Here is a 25183-nt window from a genome sequence, read left to right as displayed (position 1 = left end):
AAGGCACGGCACTCGCGGCTCTCCCTCTGGGCCATTTCTCAGCACCGTGGCTGCACCAGAGCCATCTGGAGGGCTGATACTTCCCTCCGGGACCAAGGGTAGATGTTCTGCTGCTTGAACTAGAAGTGGGGGTTCCCCAAGCTCTGTCCCCCGGGTGATACCTGAACCCAGTGCGTACGCAGCAGTCACACACATAGTACTTCAGGTGTAAGTAATGAAGTCATCGCTCTGAGCCAGTAGCACCTGCCTTCTGCCAGCATCTGTGACACGCTAGCTAACAGACAACTCTTATCAGCGTGTGAGAAAGTACAAGCAAATGCCAGATCCAACCATGAGGTCCAAGCAATTTGCTTACGCTTCACAATCTCCCAATCCATAAAACCGGGAACATGCTACATAAATCATACACGTAGTGTGTCTACCGCAGTGTCGTGACAGAACACGAAGCCACAATCACCAAAGCGTTCCCTGCTACTTAAATGAATGCTTCTGGGGCGCCTGGGCAGCTCAGTCGGTTAAGCCTCCGGCTTTGGTTCAGATCACGATCTCACAGTTCGTGGGTTCAAGCCCTGCGTCGGGCTCTGTGCTGACAGCTCAGAGCCTGGCACCTGCTTCAGATTCTGTGTTTCCCTCACTCCCTGCCCCTCCCCCACTCATGCTCTCTGTCTCTCAAAAATACATAAACATTAAAAAAATAATGCCTCTAATTTGGAAGCAGGACTTTTCAGAGTAAATTCACACATCATTTGTCAGATCAACTCTAGAATGAGAGCAAATACAAATGAGGAAAGTAAAAAAAAAAAAAAAAAAAAAAAGGATTAGAAGACAACCTAGGAGGTCATCTTAGGACCTTGGAGTACAAAAACACTTATTAAACAGCATAAAAAGTAATGCTAGCTTACCAAAAAAGATAATTTAATTGTATTAAAATTGCAAATGACTTAATATATTATTCAGAAAGTGAAAATCACAATGGCAAAAAAATGGAATCAAAGATAGATTTACAGAATATATAAACTATTACTACATAATTTTTCTAAAAACCTAAAGACAACTCATTAGAAAAATGGGTAGAACATTTGAATAAGCATCTTGAAAATGAGTCAAACAGCCAAAAAACATATATAAAGGTGCTAAACTTCATTAGTCATCAAAGAATGCAAATTAAAACTATAATAAAGTACCATCATAAGCTCCCCAGGATGCCTGAAATGAAAAGCACAGAAAATACTGAGTTGGCTAAAATCAGAAGCAGGAATTACCAAATCCTGCTGACGGAAGTATTAGCTGGTAAAACCACCTTGGAAAACTGGAAATTTCTATTCAACCTGAACACAGGCAAACCTAGGAACTGGCCCATTCCAGGAATGCACCAAAGAAATGCAAACATATGTTCACCCGGCGACAGACAAAACGATGCTCAAAGCAGCACTACCCATAACAGACAAAACCTGTAAGCCAACCAGTATCCACCAACAAGAGAAATAAGTAGTGAAAATTCACACGATAGAATACTATACAGCAATGAGGGTAAGCAGTCTAGAATTAATACAACACAGCTAAATGTTAAGTGGGGAAAAGCAAATAAAACAGAAAATATTCTAGATTTATCGTAGGAATGAAGCTTGGTTTAATATCCAGAATTAAATAATGTAACACACCATATCAAGAGAATAAAGGACCAAAACACATGGTCATCTCAATGGACAGATGACAAAATTCAACATTCTTCATGTTAAAAACACTGAACTGGGCTCCTGGGGGGCTCAGTCGGTTAAGTGTCTGACTTCAGCTCAGGTCATGATGTCACAGTTCGTGAGTTTAAGCCCCACGTCGGGCTCTGTGCTGACAGCTCGGAGCCTGGAGCCTGGAGCCTGCTTCGGATTCTGAGTCTCCCTTTCTCTCTCTGCCCCTCCTCTGCTTGCACGCTGTCTCTCTCTCTCAAAAATAAATAAACATTAAAAAAATTAAAAAGAAAACAGTGAACAAACTAGACATAGAAGGTAGTTCCCTCAACCTGATAAAGGGAAGTTACGAAAACTCAAAAGACTGACCGCTTTCCCCCTTAGATCAAGAACAAGGTAAGTCTGTTCTCACCACTTCCATTCAAACAGGACAATTAACTAAGCAAAAGATACAACAAATACACACATTGGAAAGGAAGAAGTGAAATTATCTGTCAGTGGGTGACACAATTTCTACAAAAAGAAAAGCCTAAGAAATCCACTTTTTAAAATGTTAGGATGGGGCACCTGGGTATCTCACTCAGTCGGTTAAGCCTCAGACTTTGGCTCAGGTCATGATCTGACGGTTCGCGAGTTCAAGCCCTGCATCGGGCTCTGTGCGACAGCTCAGACCCTGGAGCCTGCTTTGGATTCTGTGTGTCCCTCTCTCTCTGTCCCTCCTCCGTTCATGCTGTCTCTCAAAACAAAATAAACATTTTTTTTTTAACTTAGAATGAGTTTAGTACATTACAGGATATAAGATAAATCAACAAAAATCAATTGTATTTCTGTATACTTGTAACAATCAGTTAAATAAAATCAAGAAAACTCTACAATGGCATCTAAAAGAATAAAACACTTTGGAATAAAGTTAATAAAAGAAGTGCAAAACTTACACTCTGAAAACTGTATGACATTGTTGAAAAAAACAAGAATCTAAATCAATAGAAAGGCATCTCATGTTCACAGATCAGAAGACCTAATATTTACAATATGGAAATGGATCTACATTTTAAATGGCATCACTGTCAAAATCTCAGATGACGCCTTTGCAAAAACCGATAAACTGATCTTAAAATTCATATGGAGTTACACATGACTCTGAACAGCCAATCTTGGGACTGAACAAAGCAGAAAGACTCACATATCTAATTTTAAAACTTACTACAAAGTCCTATGAAGTACCCAAAACAGTGTGAAGCTGCCATAAGAGAGACTTATAGATCAATAGAACAAAATTGAGAATCCAGAAACAAAGCCATATATTCAGGGTCAACTGATTCTCAACAAAGGTTCTAAGACGATTCGGTGAGGAAAAATAGTCTTTTCAACAAATGGGGACAAATGGATCTCCACATGTCAAAGAATAAGGTTACCCTTGTACAACATACAAAAATTAATTCAAAATGGATCTAAGACCTAAAGGCAGAAGTAAACAAAATATAAACCTCCTACAAGAAAACACAGTACAAATCTTCATGGCCTCAACTAGGCAACGTTTTCTTAAATACGACACCAGAAGCACAAGTAATGAAAGAAGAAAACAGATAAACTGGGCATCATCAAAATAAGATCTCCTGTGGTTCAAAGAGCATATCAAGAAAGTGAAAAAGATAATTCACGAAACAAGGTAAAAATCTGCAAACCATGAATCTGATAAGGAACTTGTTTCCAAAATATATAAAGAGCTCCTTCACCTCAAAAAGAAACCACCTAGTTTAAAAACAGGCAAAGGATGTAAATATTTTACCAAACAAGACATACAAACAACCACCAAGCACATGGAAAGATGCTCGACCTCGTTAGCCATCAGAAAACCACAGATGTGGGGCGTCTGGGGGGCTCAGTCAATTAAGCATCTGAACTTCGGCTCAGGCCATGATCTAGAGGTGAGTTCGAGCCCCGCATCGGGCTCTGTGCTGACAGTTGGAGACTGCTTCAGATTCTGTGTCTCCCTCCCCCCACTCACTCGCTCTCTCTCGTAAAAATAAATATTAAAAAAAAATTTTTTAAGAAAAAAAAAAACACAGATGGGAACAACAAGGAGATAAGTGTGACAGGGATGTCGAGGAATGGGAACCCGCACAGCCAACGGCCGGAATGTAAAATGGCACTGCACTTTGGAAACCAGTCTGGAAATCCACAGCTAGGTGCACAGCCAAGAGAGTAAAGATGCACGTCCGCACAAAAACTCTCCACACGAATGTCGGCAGAATTACTCAGAATAGCCAAAAGGTGTATACCCACCTAAAGCTTAGCGACTCGTGACTGGATAGATGAAACGCGACAGTCGTACAACTGAACGCCATCCCGTCACGAACACAAAGGAAACGCACGCTGCCAAGTGGGAAAACCCCGACAACACTGTGCTAAGTAGGAGGCGGACACAAAGACCACGTCTCCTAGAATCACCTTCGTATCAAAAGTCCAGAAGGCACATCAGTGAGCAGGAGGACGGGAGGGGGGCGGGAGGGGGGCGGGAGGGGGACGGCTAAGGGGCGTGCCGTTTCTTCTCTGGGTAATGGAAGGGTTCTGAAGTTGACTGTGGTGACGTGCCACATCTCCACGAATATACTAAAAGCCAGTGACCTGTGGCCTTTAAAGAGGCTCGTTGTGTGGGATGCGAAATAGATCTGAACCGAGTTGAAGTGAATCACTCGTGATTCCGGGCACGTGAAGGTCACACATAAACAACGCTCTTGTATGCTGTTGGCAGTCAGCCCAATGGTGGCCGTCGGTGGGAGAGGAAGAGTGTAACGTCAGCGCCGAGGAAGGGGCTCGAGGGAGCCTCGTGCGCTCTGGGAATATTCCACTTGCCGAGGCAGTTGCTGATCGGAAGGGCTCGTTCCCTTCACGAAAATTCAGGGACCTGTAAACTTAAGAACGTACCATTTTCTGAAGATACACTGTACTTCCATCAAAGGTTCCTTTTTAGAAAGGTAAGCAGACTCAGACAAGGGCCAGCCCTGTCACTTCTACCGAGTTCCTCTTCCTGACCTCTGGACGCACCTCCTTCTAATTCACTGATCCCCGTGGACAAGCCAAAGATGCGTGAGCATCCAACCTGCACCACAAAGTGACAAAAAACTTTAAACAAATGAGAAATATGGATGAATACTCAGCATCAAATGCCTACACCAACTGGAACCCGTAACTGTCAAACCCTCTTTAAAGTCATTTGGATCTGACGCACCGAAACCCATTACCAAAGTTTTAAGACATTTCCTCTACCAAATAATCCACTAAAACAGGTCTAAAACAATCCAGGTGAAAATCAATGTTTAAATATATTTTTAAAATAAAGTTCCAGATATTGAAAGCTCTTATTTGTTTTTAAAAGAACACATATGAAAGACATACAGACGTTATACCGCAAGGGTATAAGGGACTGGAAATATCACAAGGCTACTGGGTTTTAAAGCTTCCATATGAAAATGCATTAATGCCCTGTTACAAACAGATGTGTGGGAAACACAGCAGCATACTTTTCACCATGCCCCAAATCCCCACACCAAAAGATACAAAGTAACAAGTTAGCCAACAGGCACTCATGAACACCATTTGCAAGGAAACTGCACCAGGAGGCAGCCCCAAGAAGCGCAAAACTCAAATAGGGAAAAGCACCGATGCTGAGAGGAGCCGCAGGGACAGGAAGCCAAGCCAGTGGGCACTCCCTGCACACGTAGGGGGCCAGCCCAGGCACAGGGGCACGCCCTGCAAACGTGGCAGGTCAATCTGGGCACAGGGGCACTCCCTACAAATGTGGGGGGCCAGCTGGGCACAGGGACGCTCCCTGCTGATATGGGGGGGCCAACCCAGGCACAGGGACACTCCCTGCTAACGTGGGGTTCCAGCCCAGGCACAGGGCACTCCCTGCTAATGTGGGGGTCCAGCCCAGGCACAGGGGCACTCCCTGCTAATGTGGGGGGCCAGCCCTAACACACAGCCACTGCAACAGAAGGGATCCACCCAACCCCAACAGCCAGGGAGCAGGGGGTCTCAGGGCACAGCCCCTACACTCCAGAGACTGGTCCGCAGAACCTCCCCTCCAGGACAGGGCCCCACAATCAAAACTGAGCAGGATGGGGAAACTGAGGCTAAGGGAAGAGAAGGTACAGATCAAATTGGGGAACGGAAACAGAGCCAAGAAACCTCAGAAATCACGCTGTTGTATTTTTAACTCCACATGCAAACAACAGCAGGCAGAGCTCATGGGGTGAGAAAAGCCTCCTTCAGACGCTCAGCAAAAGCCAGGTGACAAAAATGAGCAGTGGAAAAGCATCAAGGTCAGGCCCGACAACGTTATTGTAAGGGGCAAAGGAGCAGTATCTCAATAAAACTGAAAAAATAATTCGTTTTTTTAAAAAAGGAACAGAATGACACCCCCACACAATGACAGCACCAGAAACGCAGGCCCACAAAGTAATTCAAACCCACCACCCACTATGCTAAACACGTTATAACCCATTAAGAAAGTGATATGACACATAAAAGAACAGGCAAATCAAAATTAGAAGAACTTAGGAATGAGGAGACAGAAATACATGATAGTTCATTTCAGAAAACCATGAATCTAGAAACAAGAATAAATAAACATAATAAATGATGCATTGAGAGAGGTGGGAAGAAAAGGAAACTTTAAAACAAAAAGGGAGTTCCAAATATTAAAGGCAGGCAAAGAAAATGCAAAAAGAGGGACAACAGAAGTCTGCAAAAATGAAAATTAAAGCCATGGAACAGACATAATTCATGAAAAGTTTACTGAATTTAACCAAAAAACGGGTTTGGCTACATATTGAAAGAACCAGAGAAACCGACTCAGAACAGCTAATGCCACGATATATAATTCCATCATGGAACACTGAGAACACTAAAGCCCTCTGGCATCTGGACAGAAAGATAAGCGACTTGGAAAGGAAAGAAGATTCTGGGCCAGCGGCCTCCACAACAGCACCACCAGTGGAGGAAAGTGGAATAACACTGTAACACCTCCGGGGGGGGGAAAAAGTAAACAGATGCCCACTTTTATCTCCAGCAAAACTGCCCTCCGGGTATAAAGGACTCAGGAAAGCCGAAAGCCGGTAGCGACACGGACTAGCTCGAGGATTGTAGTTTCCGTGAGCTTCCTGCTGGACAAGGTGCTGCAGGAAATCACGACCGGAGAGAGTGAGGCAAAGATAGGCAGCCAGAAGTAGCACGTGACGCGGAGAACAAAGACGGAAGGAGGGTGGGAAGAATACACGGTTTAATGGACAGGTGTGCCGACAATACTCGCCATCTAAAATGGAGAAAAGCGAGAGCTTATGAAAAAGACTTTCAGTGGTGTTTGGCAGTCACGATGGTGGTGGTGTTCACCTTGTTGTTTTAATGCTGCTGTATGTACGGCATGAGGTATAGTAGATACTGAATTATAGGTGATTCTAACTGTCATCTCCTGTGCTCTTGGAAATCAGGACTCTCGGCATGGAAGAAAACAGATACATGTGCAATACAGAAGAGGCGTACTAAAAATTCCAGAGTCCTGAACTTGAATTTTAAGTCTCAGTACGAGTACACAGGGAGTCTATCATTACAACTTAACACATTCGTCCTAGCTTTGCCCCTGCAAACCTGAAATGACTAACCTGTAACAACAGGCATCCTGAGAAGACAGTATTCTCGAAATGCCACTTTCCCTAAAAAAAAAGGCTCCTTAGACACTGGCTAATTCCAAGTCTGGGACGGAAAAGGGACAGTATGAACATCCATCAAAGACTACAGAGCTAGGTATTTACCCAAAGAATGCAAGGACACTAATTCCAAGGGGCACCTGCACCCCTGTGAATACAACAGCACTTTCAACAACAGCCAAACTCTGGAGAGAATCCAAATGCCCATCGACTGATGAGTAGATAAAGACGATGTGCTGTATATACCACGTATGTATATACAATGGAATATTACTCAGCCATCAAAAAGAGTGAAATCCTGACATTTGCCAGGACGTGGATGGATCCAGAAACTATAAGGCTAAGCAAAATAAGTCAAAAAAAAAAGACAAATACCATCTGATTTCACTCCTATGTGGAAATTAAGAAACAAAACAAATGAGCAAAGGGAAAATAGAGAGAGAGGCAAATCAGGAAACAGACTCTTAACTGTACAGAACACACCGATGGTCACCAGACAGGAGGTTGATGGGGGAGGATAGATGATGGAGGTGAAGGGTGCCCCTGTGAGGAGCACCGGGTATGGTGTGGACAGGCAGAATCACTACATCGCACACCTAATATTACACTGTTCACTGGAATTTAAATAAAATTTAATTTTATTAAATTAAATAAAAATTAAATTAAACTAATATTACACTGTTAACTGGAAGTTAAATACAAAGTTAAAGATACAGACTCTGGAGTCGTGTCAAAGGGCTCACAGCCCAACCTGAGGAGGTCCCACTCACCCCAGCCAAAGACGGGGGAGTCCAAGCATCTCTAAACCACAACAACTGAAACACATGACATGTATTTAATCCGTGACTTTATAACATTTCTTAAATGCAAGTTAGTTAACATACAGTGTAGTCTTGGTTTCAGGAGCACAACCCGGTGTTTCATCATTACATACGGCCCCCGGTGCCCATCCCCACAAGTGCCCTCTCCGTGCCCATCCATCACCCAGCTAGCCCGGGCGTGGGATCCAGGCTGCAGGACAGAGTCTGGGTTGAAGGGCCCCAGAAGAGACGTGTAAGAGAGACACAGAGACTTCTCGAGGGAGAACAGGCCAGGGCTCCACTACAGAGTGCAGGACGCACAAGTGGAGGCTGACCTGAGGGACAAAGGAGACAAGCTTACAAGTCAGGACAGTGGCCACTGTGGGCAGAAGGCATGTCACGGAACAAGGAACACAGCAGAGGCCAGAACATCCTGCTAACTGTCTCCATAGGGTAATTCTTCAAACCATATTTCTGCATGTTTATCTTCTGTAGCCTTCACTTTGCCTCTGTCGTTCTGTTCACAGTGTGGTTCCGACAACTTCCTGATCGTTAGGCCATCGGTGGACCTCAAAGCTTTATTGACATGCAACCACATGCACTTCCTATCATACCATTGAGGAGGACAAAGTCTGCACAAGGCCAGTGAAGGGAATGCGAGCTTTCCCAGTGACCCCAGGGCTGCGTACATCATGGCTGGGCATTTCTCAGCGGCTGACGAGACAACGAACCCCAGCTACCGCTCGGCCTAACAGCAGCACCAGCCAGCGGCCCGCTCCTGCTCGGGAAACTCAGCAGCCACGACCACAGCCCCTCCAGCAGTGGCCCCCATCTCCGCTGTGCAAACAAGACCCCTGCTCCCTCTTGGTGACAGTGTTTCATGGCTGTTCTTCTAGGTTGTAAGTGGTCCCTCAGTGCTCACCCCAACTGTGACAGCTAAATACAATAGGTCAACAGATATATATTTTCTTCTTTTACCTTAAGCTTATCAAACACTGTATATTACAAATTAAATGAAATTCCCAAAGATCTCTATTTCATTTGTGTGCGGTGGGTTCACAACCCTCTTTTTTTTCAAGTTCATTTATTTATTTTGAGCGAGAGACAGAGAGCGAGCATGAGAAGGGAAAAGGCAGAGAGAGGGAGAGACAGAATCCCAAGCAGGTCTGAGCTATCAGCACAGAGCCCGACGCAGGGCTCAAACCTATAAACCACGAGATCCTGACCTGACCTGAGATCAAAAGTTGGACGCTCAACCAACTGAGCCACCCAAGCGCCCCCTGCTCTAGAATTTTCAAGGAGGTATCAAACATGCGGATGCCAGGGCCCCACCCCACGACAGGTGAACCAGAATCTGAGTTATCCTGCCCTCACCACGGGACTCCTGAACACGGTTAGGGTTGAGCATCACCAAGGCAGATTCGGGACCACTTTTCCTATTAAAAAATCAGCAACTACTATAAAGTAAGAGCCATAATTAACATCAGACTTCAGCTGGACTTCAGGGTATCTGCACTTTAGTTTGGGGGAGACACAGGGAAGAAGTGCAGGAGGAGAAGGACAAGGAGACGTGACCGTGAGTGTAGCCTAGACCCTACTGAGTATATCTGGGATCCCTCCAGGGGCCTGCATGCGGCTGGCTGTTTCCATCACCCGTCACAACACCATCTCTGCGTGAGGGAAGCTCTCCTAACACATGTGCAACACACACACACACACACACACACACACACACACACACACACACACACACACTGAATTCCCACAGTGTATCTGGCTCTTCTCCAGCAGGGGAAGGAAAGCACACCAGGGGGACGTGGCTCAACCTCAAGCCAACTAAGCAAGTAAAACTCCGTCGCACAGCGCCATGTTCTCAGGGGGAGTGATGATAAACACGCGGCATGCATTTTGCAGGAAGGACCCTCAGACATGCAGATGTTTAAATATTACATTCTCCAGTGTTTTCATTGAGTTTGAGTTTGTAGTCTTGGTCGAAACTGGTGTTTAATAAGTTCAATGAGAAGATTTATGGCGTGTCAGGCGCCAGGGAGAGTGCCAAGGATACAAACACAATCAAGTCCAACTGTTGTCTTCGATGAGCCCGCCCGTCTCATTCTGCGGGAATCCTGGTTCCCAGGGAGCGACAGAGCGACCCCAGGACAAGCTGGTAGAGCTTCAAGGGAAGGCGTCAAAACTTGGAAGCAGCAGCTGGTTCCACAGTGCTCGACAGCATTACAGGAGCCCTATAAACGCTGTAGGCTCACTGCCTCCACTCCCCTGACAGCACCCCCATCTCACAGCCACAAACACACGGCAGACAGGGAGCTGGGGGTTCCTGGAGCTCACACGTACACGTTCGCTCTCGGGTTAACTGAGCCCCACACAGGTCCGGTTCCTCCCCCATGACTCAGAGGAGTCCCTCGGGCACCTGCTGCCTCAGTGCCCATGGGAGCACACGGCCCGGGCACGGCTGGTGAAGGCCCCTCACAGGGACTCCCACAGGGTCCCCTCCCCACACACTGCAGATGAACCTCCCAGCAAGAGGGCTGGAAACACAGCCCACGCGTCCGCGTGTCTGTCTGCACGCCTGCCGTCTGCACTGAGCTCCAGGCAGGACATTAATAAAAGTATATTCAGGGCAAAGGCCTAATCCAAAGTCTCTTTAGTGACGCCACCCACCACCTACACTCCAGCAAACACATTCACCCGTCTAAACAGTTTACACAGTCTAAACGGTGACTGACCAGAGGCCAGACCCCTCACAAGTGGAAACTTCACAACTGTTATCATTCCCAGCGACGTGACAGGTCACAAGACACATCTCGGAATGCCGATGGCTCTGCTGTGAGCGGCAGGACCGAGGGACGGGCATGTCGCACACTGGCCACCCCACAGGAAAGACAGGCGAGGCAGAGGCCGTCCGTCTGCCTCGAGGACTGTGGGTTCCAGGAGCATGAGAACCATGGCATTTAGCTGTGACGCGAGCCGCGTCAAATGACCACAGGGCCGGGCTCCTGCCGTGTGTTCCATTTCCTCCCAGTTAGTGTCTGTGGGGTAACTGTGTCTAAATTTAAGACCAGAGAAAAAAGTTCTTAAGAACAACACAGCTGTTGTGTTACTGGTCTGTTCTGTTGTTACAGATGGTTCTTTAAATCTAGGTGTTTATTTTCTTATGTAAGTACAGACGTATTCGTCCTGCTGGAGACAGAGTCGTCAGAGGAAGGAAACGTGTCCCGAACAAAACGAGAGCAGGTCTGCGGCTAATACACTCACGCGGGAAGTGCATAAACATCGCACGTGAGCACCGTGCACCAGAACGAGTCTGGGGCGTCCTGTGCAGAAGTCGGCCTGTCACAGGGACCGGCTGGCACAGGGAGGAGTGTGTGCGAGCCACAACCACAAACGTGCTGATTATCTTATCGTTCTCTAAGCATCTGAAGAATCTGGCGACTCGACCAAGCATGGAGACAGGAGTTCTCAGTCCAAGCTCACACACGGCAAACCCAAAGTTCCTGGGAAGAACCGGCACCGACCACATCCGGAAATCATACCAAATGACTCCCCGGGAGGAGCCATGGCTTTCTTAGCCGTGCGGGCCAGAAAATGCCCTCTGCCTGCTGCAGGGTCTCCGGGAGGCAGATGTGAGCACGTGGCTCTATGTCACTCATGTGACACACATGGGGAGAAGGCAGTGGGGAGGGGACGCAGTGGCCGGGCGAGGGCGTGGCCAGGGTCCTTTAACATCACCTCGATTTTTCATCTATTTCTCCAGAATGTGTCTGGAGAATGACATTTCAAACCTCACACGCTGCTTAATATACAACAGAAGTAGGGAACACTTTAAGGATTTAAAGAAAAATTGAAATGCTTACGATACTAGCTAATATTTTAAATACATTCCTCATGTCACATGACTACTCACTTGTGTGGACGAAGTTCATCGTATACTAACGGCCCTGATCAGAGATCTTGTGCCTGTCCTCATGGCGCACACACATGTACACACACACACACACACACACACACACACACACACAGATACACACCTGCTCACACAAATAGACATACAGCTGTTCACACAAATATTGACATTCATACACAAGGATACATACCTTCTCACACAAATACACAAACACACAACAGTGAATGTGACAGCCATGCCTGAGTTAATGAAGTCTCAATCTTTAAGTTCTTTAAATCTTTTTTTTTTAATTGAGAGAGAGGAAGACAGAGAGCAGGGATAGGACAGAGACAGAGAGAGAGAGAGAGAGAGAGAGAGAGAGAGAGAGAGAGAGAACCCCAACCAGGCTTCATGCTAAGCGTGGAGCCCGATGTGGGGCTCGATCCCACAATCCTGGGATCATGACCTGAGCTGAAATCAAGAGTGGTAAACTCAACTGAGTCACCCAGGCACCCCCAGTTCTTTAAATATCTTTGGAAAAATAACGTAGAGCACATTTGGGAAGAACCAACAAATAAAACCATCAGGATGATAGTGTTCTAACCCACACAGGCAGGAGAACTCGGGCAACAAGGATATGATTCCAAAGCTGTATTTCTGAAAGCTTTTCTTTCTTTACAGCAATTTGGTAGAGGAGGACAGATCTTTTTTTAAGGCAAAAAGACCCAACTCCTCTAAAGAAACACAAGCTAAAATGCAGATACGCGGCACAGAGCAAGGAAATTTACAACCATTTTTTTAAACTAAAAATAGTTCGTTCGTTCCAACAACAACGTCCTGAATAACATGTTCGTGGCGTTAGAAAACAAGAAAAGCGCCCCTCAGCCTATATCCGCCCAGAACCACTCACAGGCCTCCTAAAACGAGACTGGTTTGTTCCTCCCGTCTGTCGTTTTTCTCCGCTGCTCTTCTCCTTGCACTTGAAGCGCCCCACATGTGCCTGCAGCTCTGTCAAACCCAAGTGGCAGGCACCAGCCCAGAACGTTCCTTCGGTACCTGACACGCTGTTCGATAAACACGTTCCTGTCCTGACTCCTCAGCCTGTGCTCCTGCGGTCGATCCAAGACTGTTCTGAGGGGCGAGTGACAAAATCACTAAATGTAACTCCATCCTGAGATGGATCTTCATGTGCTCACCAACCTTGATGGACTGGGGGCAAGTAATTCACACCGGAATTCTCTTTAACATTAATGAATTAATGTTCGTTAAAAACATTAGTGAATCCTATCCTTCAGTTATTTCATTCTTTTTTTTTTAATTTTTAACGTTTATTTATTTTTGAGACAGAGAGAGACAGAGCATGAACGGGGGAGGGTCAGAGAGAGGGAGACACAGAATCGGAAACAGGCTCCAGGCTCTGAGCCGTCAGCACAGAGCCCGACGCGGGGCTCGAACTCACATACCGCGAGATCGTGACCTGAGCCGAAGTCGGACGCTTAACCGACTGAGCCACCCAGGCGCCTCAGTTATTTCATTCTTAATCAGGGCAACATCTTAATTATGTCTATACATGTCATAGAAAAAGGTAAGCCCATCACACTGATAATAAAATTACAAATCCAGGTCCTACTGAGGGATCATCAGCCTCAATAAACAATTTTTTCTACTACTTTAAAAATGCTAAAGGGGCGCCTGGGTGGCTCAGTTGGTTAAGCATCCAACTTTGGCTCAGGTCATGATCTCACAGTTTGTGAGTCCGAGCCCCGCATCAGGCTCTGTGCTGACAGCTCAGAGCCTGGAGCTGCTTCGGATTCTGTGTCTCCCTCTCTCTCTGTTCCTCCCCCGCTTACACTCTGTCTCTGTCTCTCTCTCTCTCTCTCTCTCTCTCTCTCAAAACAGAATAAACACTAAAAAAAACTTTTTTAATGGTAAAGAAGGTAACCTTGTTACATCCTGAAAATAGATAAATACAGATAAAAGATTAAAAACTTACACTTTTCAACTATTTTCCCAGGAAATGTAGCAATTTTATTCAAGGTCAAGGTAAAAAATAAAATCTCCAGAGAGGAAAGTGAAGCACAAATTTAAATTACACATAAATATCATGGCAACACAATGATGGCCCCAAAGACGCCCACAGGCTAATCCCAGAACTTGCCAACATGGTACCTCGAATGCAAAAGGGACTTTGCATGTGGGATTCGGGGTCTTAAGGTGAGGACATAATCCCAAGATAATCACATGCGTCCATGAGAGCAGAAACCGTTTCCTAGCTCAGAGGACCAGAGAGAGGGATGTGTGAGAGGTGTGAGGCTGCAGCCAGCAGGCAAGAACCAGGGAGTGCATGTGGGTGCCTCTAGAAGCTGGAAAATGTAAGGAATAGATTCCCCACTGGAACCTCCATAAGGAGCCCGCCCTGTGGACATCTTGATTTCAGCCCAGCGAGACTGTGCCAGATGCCCGACCTACAGAACTCTGAGACAACAGATTTATGTGTTTTAAGCCAACAAGTTCGTGGTAATCTGTTACATAAAAAGACCCAAATTCTCTCTGGATAAGGGCAATAAAATGCTTACTCTAGTGCTATGCCTGCCCAAAAATCCTATGAGTAATTTGGCCATATCACCGCTACAGAACACTGTCAGGTATCTGTGTTGATTACACATGTAGCATTAGAAAAAGAAATACGGTAAGAAGTACTCCCACATGGACCTGTCTAATCCCCATCTTGCCTGCTGCAACTACAGGGCGGCCATCGAAGATGCCTGTTGGGTCTGTTACTGTGTCTACATCAACCTGAGAGTCGGGTGAACGCCCTCACGTACAACACTGGAGCGAGCAGGTGCCCTGTAGACGTCACTCATCACAAAGAACTGACTTCAGGAAGAAACAGAAGCCCGTCTCCAATGGACTGTCCTGGCCAGTTCCTCCAAACAACATGATCACACGGTGTTGTCACAGTTAGGATTTTCCCAAAAGCCAAACACCACCTTTCAGGGATCATCGTTACAGCATACACACACACACGCGCGCGCACACACACACACACACACACACACACACACACACACGCCTGTTGTGAACTCAACAGGCACTTTGCAAACAAATAAACAGCTTTAACATAAATGTTTACCCACAGAGGTCAATGGAAAGGGGATAGTGATAGAAGGTAGAAATCAATTAGCATTTTCCCCAAATATAAAGATAATCCGGTATGAGAAAATGCAACAGCATCATTTCTCAGGAAATTATATTCCAATGTCTGGTTAGCCACTTAGTGGCAGACGTACAGCCTTCACTTTATACGGAAACCAAAACAAATCCAGAAGAATTAAAGAATGTAAAAGCCGAAATAAAATGTGAAAGTGAAATATGGCTAAATGCTTATGCAAATTTTGGCAAAGAAAGGCTTTTTAAGTGTTCCCCAAAGACAGAAATCATGAGGAAATACATTCAAAGACATGACTGCATGACAACTTACTCTTATATATATAAAAATATACATATCATAAGAGTTGAAGGTGAAATGGCAATGTGAGAAGCAAAAAACTATTTGGGGTGCACCTGGGTGGTTCAGTTGGTTGAGCCCCAACTTCAGCTCAGGTCATGATCTTCTGACTCATGGGTTCCAGCCCTGCATCAGGCTCTGTGCTGACAGCTTAGAGCCCACTTCGGATCCTCTGTCCCCCTCTCTCTCTGCCCCTCCCCTGCTCATGCACATACACGCTCACTCACTCACTCTCTCTCTCAAAAATAAATTTTTTAAAAACTTTAAACAATATTTGGATCATAAATACATGAAAACAGTTAATATCTCATGGTTTGGATTTCAAAATAGACATCCTGATAATACTGGCATGAGGAAAAGACCCTATGCCACGCCATTTACACACCAACCAAAAGGGAAAGTAGGGAAAAAAATACATGCAACAGAGCTGCTAACCTAAGTAAACAAACTGCCAAATACAGATCACCTGTCAAGCCCGTAATTATAAAGAAAATGTAAAAAGCAAACGTTGTTGAGTGTGTGCTCTTGGGAGAGGACATACAGGTGTGTTTTTGTAAATACCATATTTGAAAGGTATGCTGAAAATCTTTAAAATCTTCCCACCTTTGGAAACCTTTTAAGTTCACAAATTTATTCTAAGAGAATAATTAGGGGAGGCACGGCAGGTTGTGCCGACCTTATTTACGTGACCAGAGAACCGAACACGTCTGCCGACCTGAGAGGCTGCCTGTACCATGGCATGCTTCAACCCCATTAAAACATTTTTAAATATTGTTATAGACAAGGAGAGTTGCCAATAATATACTGCATTAATTTGTTAAGACATCTGCTATTGAAATAATTCATACAATCATTTTATTAAAACAAATTGTGGTTACATACATATAAGGACACAAGAAAATATGAAAAGTAAACCAACATGTCAACAATGACCATCTCTGAATTTTTGTTTTACTTATGCTAATTTTATTTATGCCAATTTTTCCATGGTAAGATATATTGCTGGCATTGTTTTTAAAAAGGAAGAGACAGGGGCCCCTGGGTTGCTCAGGTGGTTGAGTGCCCAACTCTTTTTAATTTTTATAAAATTTTCTTTTACATTTACTTGAGAGACAGAGAGAGACAGAACATGAGCAGGGGAGGGGTAGAGAGAAAGGGAGACACAGAATCCGAAACAGGTTCCAGGCTCTGAGCTGTCCGCACAGAGCCGGACGCGGGGCTCGAACTCACAAACCATGAGATCATGACCTGAGCCAAAGTCAGACGCTTAACCAACTAAGCCACACAGGCGCCCCTTGAGTGTCCAATTCTTGATTTTGGCTCTGGTCATGATCCCAGGGTCGTGGGGATCAAGCCCCATGTCGGGCTCCGTGCTGAGCATAAAGCCTGTTTTACACTCCCTCTCCCTCTACCCCTCTCCTGCTTGTGTGTGCACATGCTCTCTCTCTCACACACATAATTTTTTTTTAATTAATATATAAATAAAAAGGAAGAGACAAATACCTTAAAACAATTTACAATTATGGCATTCATAATTTCTACAGGTAAATCTCTGAATTAGCTAGATAGAAGGTACTCCCACAAATAATTTGTATAATTTATGTTTAACACAAATATACTTGCTGAACTAAGAAGGTTAAACTAATAACAAATACTCATCATCCATGTGTGAAATCCTGGCAGGTGTGTGATCTGACCATGAGAACTGAGGACTCAAGCCCCCCAGTTACAGGAATGGTGAAGGGGGACACACACAGGAAGGGAGTCTGCCACAGACAAGGAAGAGTTATGGACGAATCTGAACGAGAACCTGGGTTTCCCACTGCCAAGCAAACACTGGTCACCTGTCCACACCCGCCTCCATTCTCCCTTACACCAGAACTGGATTCTCCACCAACAAGACAGGGGATACAAGTGCCCTCCTGGCTTTCTTGCTAATAAGGGATGAAGGAAAGAACAAACCAGTAGGTTTAGCCCAGTAAACAGTTAAACCAAACTGAATCCATATGCTTAATAAAGAAAAACATTGGTTAACCAAAACCCTAGCTAAAAACCGATGACTCTACCCAAAGAAAACGAATAATGCTTTAACAGAGGGCCGTTTTGTGAAGCATGAGTGTACTGCATATACACATTTAGGACCATTTTGCTTCCCTTCCTATAAATCTTTGTCTCAGAGCAACATAGATCTATTCATAGTTACCCTGAGAAGAGTGAGTTTTCTTTTGCAAAATAAACTAGATTCCTACATTCAGAATTATTGTGGCTTGATTCAGCAGCAAAGCTAAGAACCCTTTCTATAATTTTTCCCTTACTTTAAATGAGACAAATATCAAACCACAGCCTGCTCTTGTCCTTGTCTGAGAACAACATAAATGTAAATACTGTTCCAAATCTTGCGTGAGGGTTGCAATAGTTACCAATGTCAGGGTTACCGATGCGATTACGCAATTACACGATGAGAAGATAAGCATGTTAATAATTCCAATAGGTTGTTTCAAAAAAAATTTTATTGTTATCCCAAAAAGTCCGAATGTACATTTTAAATATAATGTATCTACATGAATCTGCATGCAAACCGATCAAAGTCCTGAGAGCTCCTGAGCAAATCCTCTCCCTGAAGAGAAGCGGTTCTCCACAAAACCACATTATTCGTCTCCTTTAACATTCAACCTCTCGAAGACACCTAAGTAGGACAGGTTAGATCATAAAAGTAAAGCGAGGTTCCTGAACCTTGTCTCTTACGACGTTTGGACCAGAGCAGTCCTCATGATGCACTGAGGGATGATTATAGCATCGTGGCTTTGACCCACCAGATGCCAGCAGCACCCTCCCCGAGTTGTGAACACCAGAAATCTCTCTGGACACTGCTAATGCCCATGGCCATGGGGGCAAAACTGCCCTACCTGAGAATGATCGATAAAAAGGGAGGCAGAGGCCTCCCCGTGGAATTTGGAATGGCCACCTGGGAGGGGACACAAGTCTCTGCACTGGCAGAACAGAGCAGCTGAAAAAGACGGGACCCAGGTGGGGAGGAGGAGTCCCCGTTTGGCTCCCTCTCCTTCTGCAAATCCATAGAAAGGCCAGTGGTGGGTAAAAGGGAATAAATCCCAAACACAGCCGGAAAACAAGAACATTCCACCTACACAGCAAAATCATTAAGGAAATTCTAAGAACACAGATGGGAGCCACATGGCCGAGTGAAACCCAAGGCCCAGAGAGTGGACAGTGGGCAGCTCATCTAGGCCAGGGCCAGGCCAGTCCCACGGAGGGGCAGGGGAGGAAGGGCTTCTGACAGCTCACCCCGCAAAACCCGAAGCGCCATATTCCTTCCGCGTGATTCACCACCTCTCAAGAACATTTATAGAAACACAATCTTCGGCGCCCAACAAGGTAACATTCTCAGGGAAATTCACAACACTAAACGTCTATCAGGGAGGGAGGAGTCTCAAATCATTCACCGCATCTTCGATCTTTAAAAAAGAAAAAAAAAGGGGAATCAATCAAAGCAAACTGAAACCAAAGTAAGTAGAAGAAAGGAAAGAATCACAACCAGAAGGCTTATGGGAGAAACAGAACATATAAAAATAATGCTGAAAACCAATGACATAAAATCTGGTTCACTGAGATCATTAAAACTGGCAACATTGATTGGGGAGGACAGAAGCAGAGAACGTTCAAACTCACGGCATCCCTAACAGGAGCAACACACAGTCACAGGTGCTCAGATACTGAAAGCAAGATGAGGGAAGGTTATGAACAACCTGACTCCAGCAAACCCGAAAACCTCGGTGCTTCTCCATGGGGTGGGAGGGGAGGGCCGCCCCTCAAGACCACTCGGCAATGTCTGGAGACACTTCTGTGTTCACGGCTGGAGGGAGAGTACAGCTGGAGGTCTGGGATGCTGAACATCCCACCACACCGCAGGACCGCTCCGACCACGAGAATTACCTGGTTCAGAATGCAGAACTGCCCCTTAGACACCATCACTGCACCTGTACAGGCTCCCAAGGTTAGAGCTCTGCTCTCTGAAGCAGAACCCACGAAAACTACCTCATCCAGCAACCAGGTGTCTCGGCTGAAGGCACGTGAGCCACAAGCCAGTGTGGGTGCTGGTCTGATGGCATAGGCGGCAGCAGCAAAGGGGAGTCCCAGGGAGGGAGGAGCCCTGGCAGCTCCCTCACCTCCAGTCCCGTTTGGGGATGAAGGCTAGTGTTCTCACCTCACATGGGAGAAGCGCACCCTTAAGGCAAGCCGCTGTTCCTTGTAGAACAGGGGGTGGAGGAAGGTGGGGGTGGGCAGGCAGCCAAGTGGCTCCAAACCCACGTCTCAGCAGCTGCCCTGCACCTCCGAGAAGCCCACGCTGTGAGTGACCCCTCCCCAGGAGCAATGCCAAGACACAACCACCGACGTCAGAACTGGTTTTCAAGCTTCCTGGCGCCCACGTTGTGCCCACGCGGCCCTCCCCCACTTGGGGAACGCGCGTTCTGGGGGAGGTCTCCTTGTCCCAAGGGGTCCCAGCGGTGGGGCTGACAGCCTTTATCCAGCCCCATGTAAAGGTCTGTGATGGCCTAATATCCTTTGTAACAAACTCCTTTTCTGCTCAAACAGACCAGAATGAATTCTGTTCTTCAACCAAGAACCCCAGCTAGCCCACAGAGGAAGGGGGCACCACCTGTTTTGAGCTTCAAGGACTCTAACAAGTTAAGAGCCCTGAAGAGGCATCATGGATGGTCCCTGCGGGAGCAGAGGGACAAGTAGATTTTAAAGGGAAAGCTTGCGGCACCTGGCTGGCTCAGTCTAAAGAGCGTGCAACTCTTGACCTCGGGGTTGTGAGTTTGAGACCCATGTCAAGTGGAGAGATTACTTAAACCAATAAATAACCTGTACAAAAAATAATAAAAATAAAAATAAATAAAAATAAAAGGACAGGTTCGCCTCATGTGTCCCCAAAGGCTCTTACACAAAACTGAAGTCCCCCCGCAGGGCAACCCGTGCTGCTGGCTGTGAAGAGTGACGCCCAAAGGCAGCACTGCTTTCTGAGAATACCACAAAAGCAGAAGAAGGTACTAGCAAAGGGAGATGCGAACATGATAGGGCACTGAGTGACACACGAGGGGACAAAGGAGCGTCATGGGAAGTGCCAGCCACACTTCCATGAGCCACGTTCCTCCAGGCTCATGTCTTGTGGACAGAGAGACGAGACACACTGCACGCACCCTCTGTTCCCAGATCAGACGGAAGGCCCTACTAGGGGGGCTGCAGCTGACGGTGTGGTCTACCCGCTGGCCCTGGCGGGGGTGGGGGGGGCAGCTCCAGCTGATGATGTGGTCTACCCGCTGGCCCTGGGGAGGGAAGGCCACAGCCTTGCCCTCACATGTCTTCAGCCGTGTCTGCAGGCAGGTACATGGTGGGTGTGGCCGTTGGGGAGTCCTGGAACACCGTGTACCGGGGATTTGGGGACGTGAGGCAGTCCACATGCTGTGGTTCGGACCCGTGTGTATCTGCTCACTGTCACCTGCTCTGTGGACCTGCTCCCGGGTCCCTCCACACACACACAAACGCAGAACCACCACCACCGATGCCACATGAAGGCGTCCACCAGGAACCAGAGCCCTGCCGGGGAAGCTCCATTCCAGAGGAGCTGGCTTCCTCCACGGCTACCACTTGCTCATGCGGGACACAGACGTGCTGCTCTGAGGCCACACTTCCAACAGGCCTGACCTCATCAGAGCGCTCACCACGTCCCCAGGTATGACAGAGCAGCCACCCGTGTGCCTGGAGCGCGTCCTCCCTCCCGCCGCCCGCCCAGAGGACAGAGGACAGAAGGAAAGCAGGAACATTACCTGAGCGGTCCCCATGGCGGCCGGGCTGGGTGCAGGCCGAGCGTCCCAGGGCAGCTGTGCTGAAACCGGGCCGGGCTTACGGCCGCGCCTCAGGTGCAGGGAAGGCCTAAGATGAGGAACGGATAGAAATGGGGAAAATATGATAAAAAAAAAAAGATAAGCAACCTCCCCCCTGGAAAAGAAAATACATGGGAAGTGCCTGGAAAACAAACCACTGAGCAAAACTTCCATCACCTGAGAACAGCACTTTGGCAGAGAAGCTACGTATGAAAAACGACACAGGGTCCCAAAATGACACGTCGTGTAAGTGCAGATGTAGGCTTTCATGATGAAAAGTACTTCATTTCTCAGTCGGGGCCCGAAATTGCGATACGTCAGCTTTCCCCACTTGAAAATATGCAACCAGAAATAACGCGACGTACTCTGAATCAGAGGTATGATCTCTCCCAATAACCCAATGGCAGAAGCAGCATTTGCAACCTTGGGCTAGCTCCGCAAGGAACCAGGCAGATTCCAAGAAACAAGAACAGTACCAGGAATATTAAACAATTGCTCATCCTCTTTCCAGGAAAAAGAAAATAGCACTACACCCCGATAAATCTGAGGGCAGCATTTAAAAATGCTAGAACATACATTTTGATAATTCTAAAATTCTCTGCTTTTTTCATTGCACATGGACACATCAAATTACTATTGCCCCCAACCATCACCACCAAGTGAATCAGACGAAATAGGAAAAGGAGCCTCCAGAGGAGACTTGTTCATACCATCACGCCAGGAAAGCACGCTCGCTTTTTCTCTTAGTAAGCTACTATGACCACAAAATACTTATCTATGTATACTTGACGTGGCCCTCAAAAACACTGATCAGGTTCTATAAATTTCTATGAAGGCCAGAGGTCCTGCTTAGATGCACCCCATCTTCCAAAACTTATTCTGTCACCAAACTCTGGCCAAATGGTCACGTTACAAAATGCTGTACTTACTTTCAAATGTATGAGTCCAAGAAGGTAAGAAAATCAGCTGTTTTTTTACGTTAGCAAGGACAGTCTGCAAATACAGATAATAACACACAAACGGAAAATTAACCCCTGGTTTCCGGGAATCACTTACTAGATGTCTTCTGTGACTGTCCCCTAAACTGTGTATTTATTTCCAGGCATTTCCTGTTGAAATTCTGCCTTTCCAGAACTGACACACTGCTGTTCACTCACTAGCTTCCTGCACCAGGATCTCCCCGTATTTTCCTGCCTGAACACTCACACTGACCGCACAAACCCCTTACTTTTGGGCATCTGGGTTGTTTCCAATTTTCCCCATTTGCTGAGAATTGTGCACACATTTTCATATGCTTCTCGGTGCGTTTGTGCAGAACAGATTTCCAGGAGTGGAGTCCCCGGGTCACGGGACTTGCACGTCCACAACACTGCCATGCGTGTGCCAGTGCTCACATCACACGTCGCCAGGTTTTCTGCATGCCTCTGGGGGAAGAAAAGTTTCCCGCTGTTTCCGTGGATTTGGAAGAACTTTTGTTGTGATTATTGATCAAACTTCTTTCCATGCAAACTGCCTGTTCTATAGATTTGTCCGCTCCTTCTGGGGGAAATTCCTAATTACCATGTAGTATCTCTTTACATATTCCAGACCGTCTGTCTGCTCTATAGGCTGCAACGGTTTTCCTTCTTTCTCACGCGTTAACTCCCTCGGTGGTGTCCTTCCAACAACCTAGGTGCATTTGATAGAATTTATGTCCAAATCTACCAATCCCTTCTCTAAGGGCTTCTGTCATTACCCAGATCTTCCCAACTCCACAATTTAAAAAAACACATTCGACTAAATTTTGTTTTAGCATTTCTACAACTATTTCTAACAATTAGATCATTGATGTGTTTGGAACTTTTTTGAGATGCCAAGTAGAAAAGTTACTTTCTCTCCAACGGCTAACCAATGATCCCAACAAATTTGCCTAATAATCCATATTTTATCCACCAACTTGAAAATGCCACTCACGCAGAAAAGACTGTCACACAGATCAATTGATCTCCCGTAGCATTTGTACATGTGTTTCTCTCTAGCAGACCAGAACTCCCACTATACAGATCTTCCTTAAAACTTTACTGGACACCTTGTGAATTCATTCTTCTGTATTAACTTTATCATCCCTTAATCAAATCCCACTCCCCACCTCCACTGCCCCCCCCCCGAAACAGGTTTTGATTGAAGTTCTATCTCTCTCTCACACACACACACCTGAAGTGAAGTGATAGGTTTTAATACTAAATTTGCCATTAAAGTGTACTTCCCTACCAAGCACTAGGTAATGTTTTACGTCCTTTCCACATATTTCAAAGTCTGGTTTTGTTCCCCCCTATAGACCTCAAACATTCCTGTTTTCTCCCAAGGTGTTTTGTAGGGTTTATTGTTTCTGATACTGGACCTATTTTGCCATTACTTTATCACATGCAGTACAGTTCATGGTTTTTATTTTACTGAGCTTGTATTTGCTGTACATAATCCATGTTCCTACTTATCTAATAGATTTTGTATGGTCTCTTCCCTTTTCCACTGAGCATTTCTAATATTTTGTCTCTTTTACTTTCCCATATAACCTTAACTGGAGACCCCAGAATAAGAGGGACTAATGGTGAGAATTCCACACTTGAGAATTTCCCAATAACTGTCTGCTTGCTTCAGGGTTTCTGATTATATTCTGAACCCTATTAAGGAACTGTCCTGCCATTACTCCCTCTCAGAATTTTATCCTAAGTGACTGCTGTATTGTTTCAAGGTCCTTCGGTGTTTAGGATACATCCGTGTTTTTTTTTTTCTTTTAACATGCTCATCCTACAGATTACTAACATAGAGATCCTATTATTGAAAGAATCTTGCTTTTACAGACTAAGCCATTTGGTCATATTAGATATACAATTAGATGCAACTTGCCAATATTTTGCTTAGGAAATTTATATTTATATTCTTAAGTAAAATTAGCCTTTTTCTACTATATTATCAAGTTTGGTAATTACTCATTAAAAGAGAGTGATGGTGGGCGCCCAAGTGGCTCAGTCAGTAAAGAATCCAACTCTTGATGTCAGCTCAGGTCATGATCTCACAGTTCATGGGATCAAGCCCCACATCAGGCTCTGTGCTGATAGCATGGAGCCTGCCTGGGATTCTCTCTCCTTCTCCCTCTCTTGCTGCCCCTACCCTTCCTTCTCTTTCTCTCTCTGTCTCAAAATAAAAAAAAAAAAAAACTCAAAAAAAAAGAGAGTAATGGTTATAACTCTTAACTAGTTTAGATAACAGAATTATCAATTCGTAGATATTTGTATAGAGTCCACCCATAAAACTGATCCAGCATCTTTCACAAAAGTACATCTAAGGAAAATTTTAATTTTCCCATGGTTACTAGTCCATTCACATTTTCTAGCTTTGTCAGATCAACTTATTTCACTTATATTCACCAAGAAAACCAAACATTTCATCTTGATTTTCAAATTTCAGCAAAAAATTTCTGCTGATAATATGGTCCTTTTAACTGTGATTCTATCACACTCTTTATCCTTAACTCTTCACACTGTTAAATTTTTTTTAATTAATCTTGCACAAGTTTATTCGCAAGACATTTTTTGCATCTTCTTTGTTGTTGAACATTGAATTAATGCTTTTTTGTATTTTTAATTGAAATATAATAACGTTATGTTAAAGACCCATAGGATTCTGTATTGTATTCAA

General features: G+C 45.4%; 1 protein-coding gene across 6 annotated transcripts in view; it reads right to left on the bottom strand.

The window, feature by feature from the left end:
- Positions 1-25183, bottom strand: part of DLGAP2 (DLG associated protein 2) — a 783073-nt gene that overhangs the window by 663755 nt on the left and 94135 nt on the right. For all 6 annotated transcript variants that reach the window (XM_042982841.1, XM_042982842.1, XM_042982836.1 and 3 more), the window contains exon 2: positions 21449-21554. In XM_042982841.1, the coding sequence (XP_042838775.1) occupies positions 21449-21463 (15 nt within the window). In that variant the 5' untranslated portion in view covers positions 21464-21554. The remainder of the gene's footprint in view (positions 1-21448; positions 21555-25183) is intronic.

This window comes from Panthera tigris, chromosome B1 (assembly GCF_018350195.1).
Source record: "Panthera tigris isolate Pti1 chromosome B1, P.tigris_Pti1_mat1.1, whole genome shotgun sequence".
Classification (NCBI taxonomy): Eukaryota; Metazoa; Chordata; class Mammalia; order Carnivora; family Felidae; genus Panthera; species Panthera tigris.
Note: the sequence above shows the minus strand (reverse complement) of the source record. Positions and strands in the feature narration are given on the sequence as shown.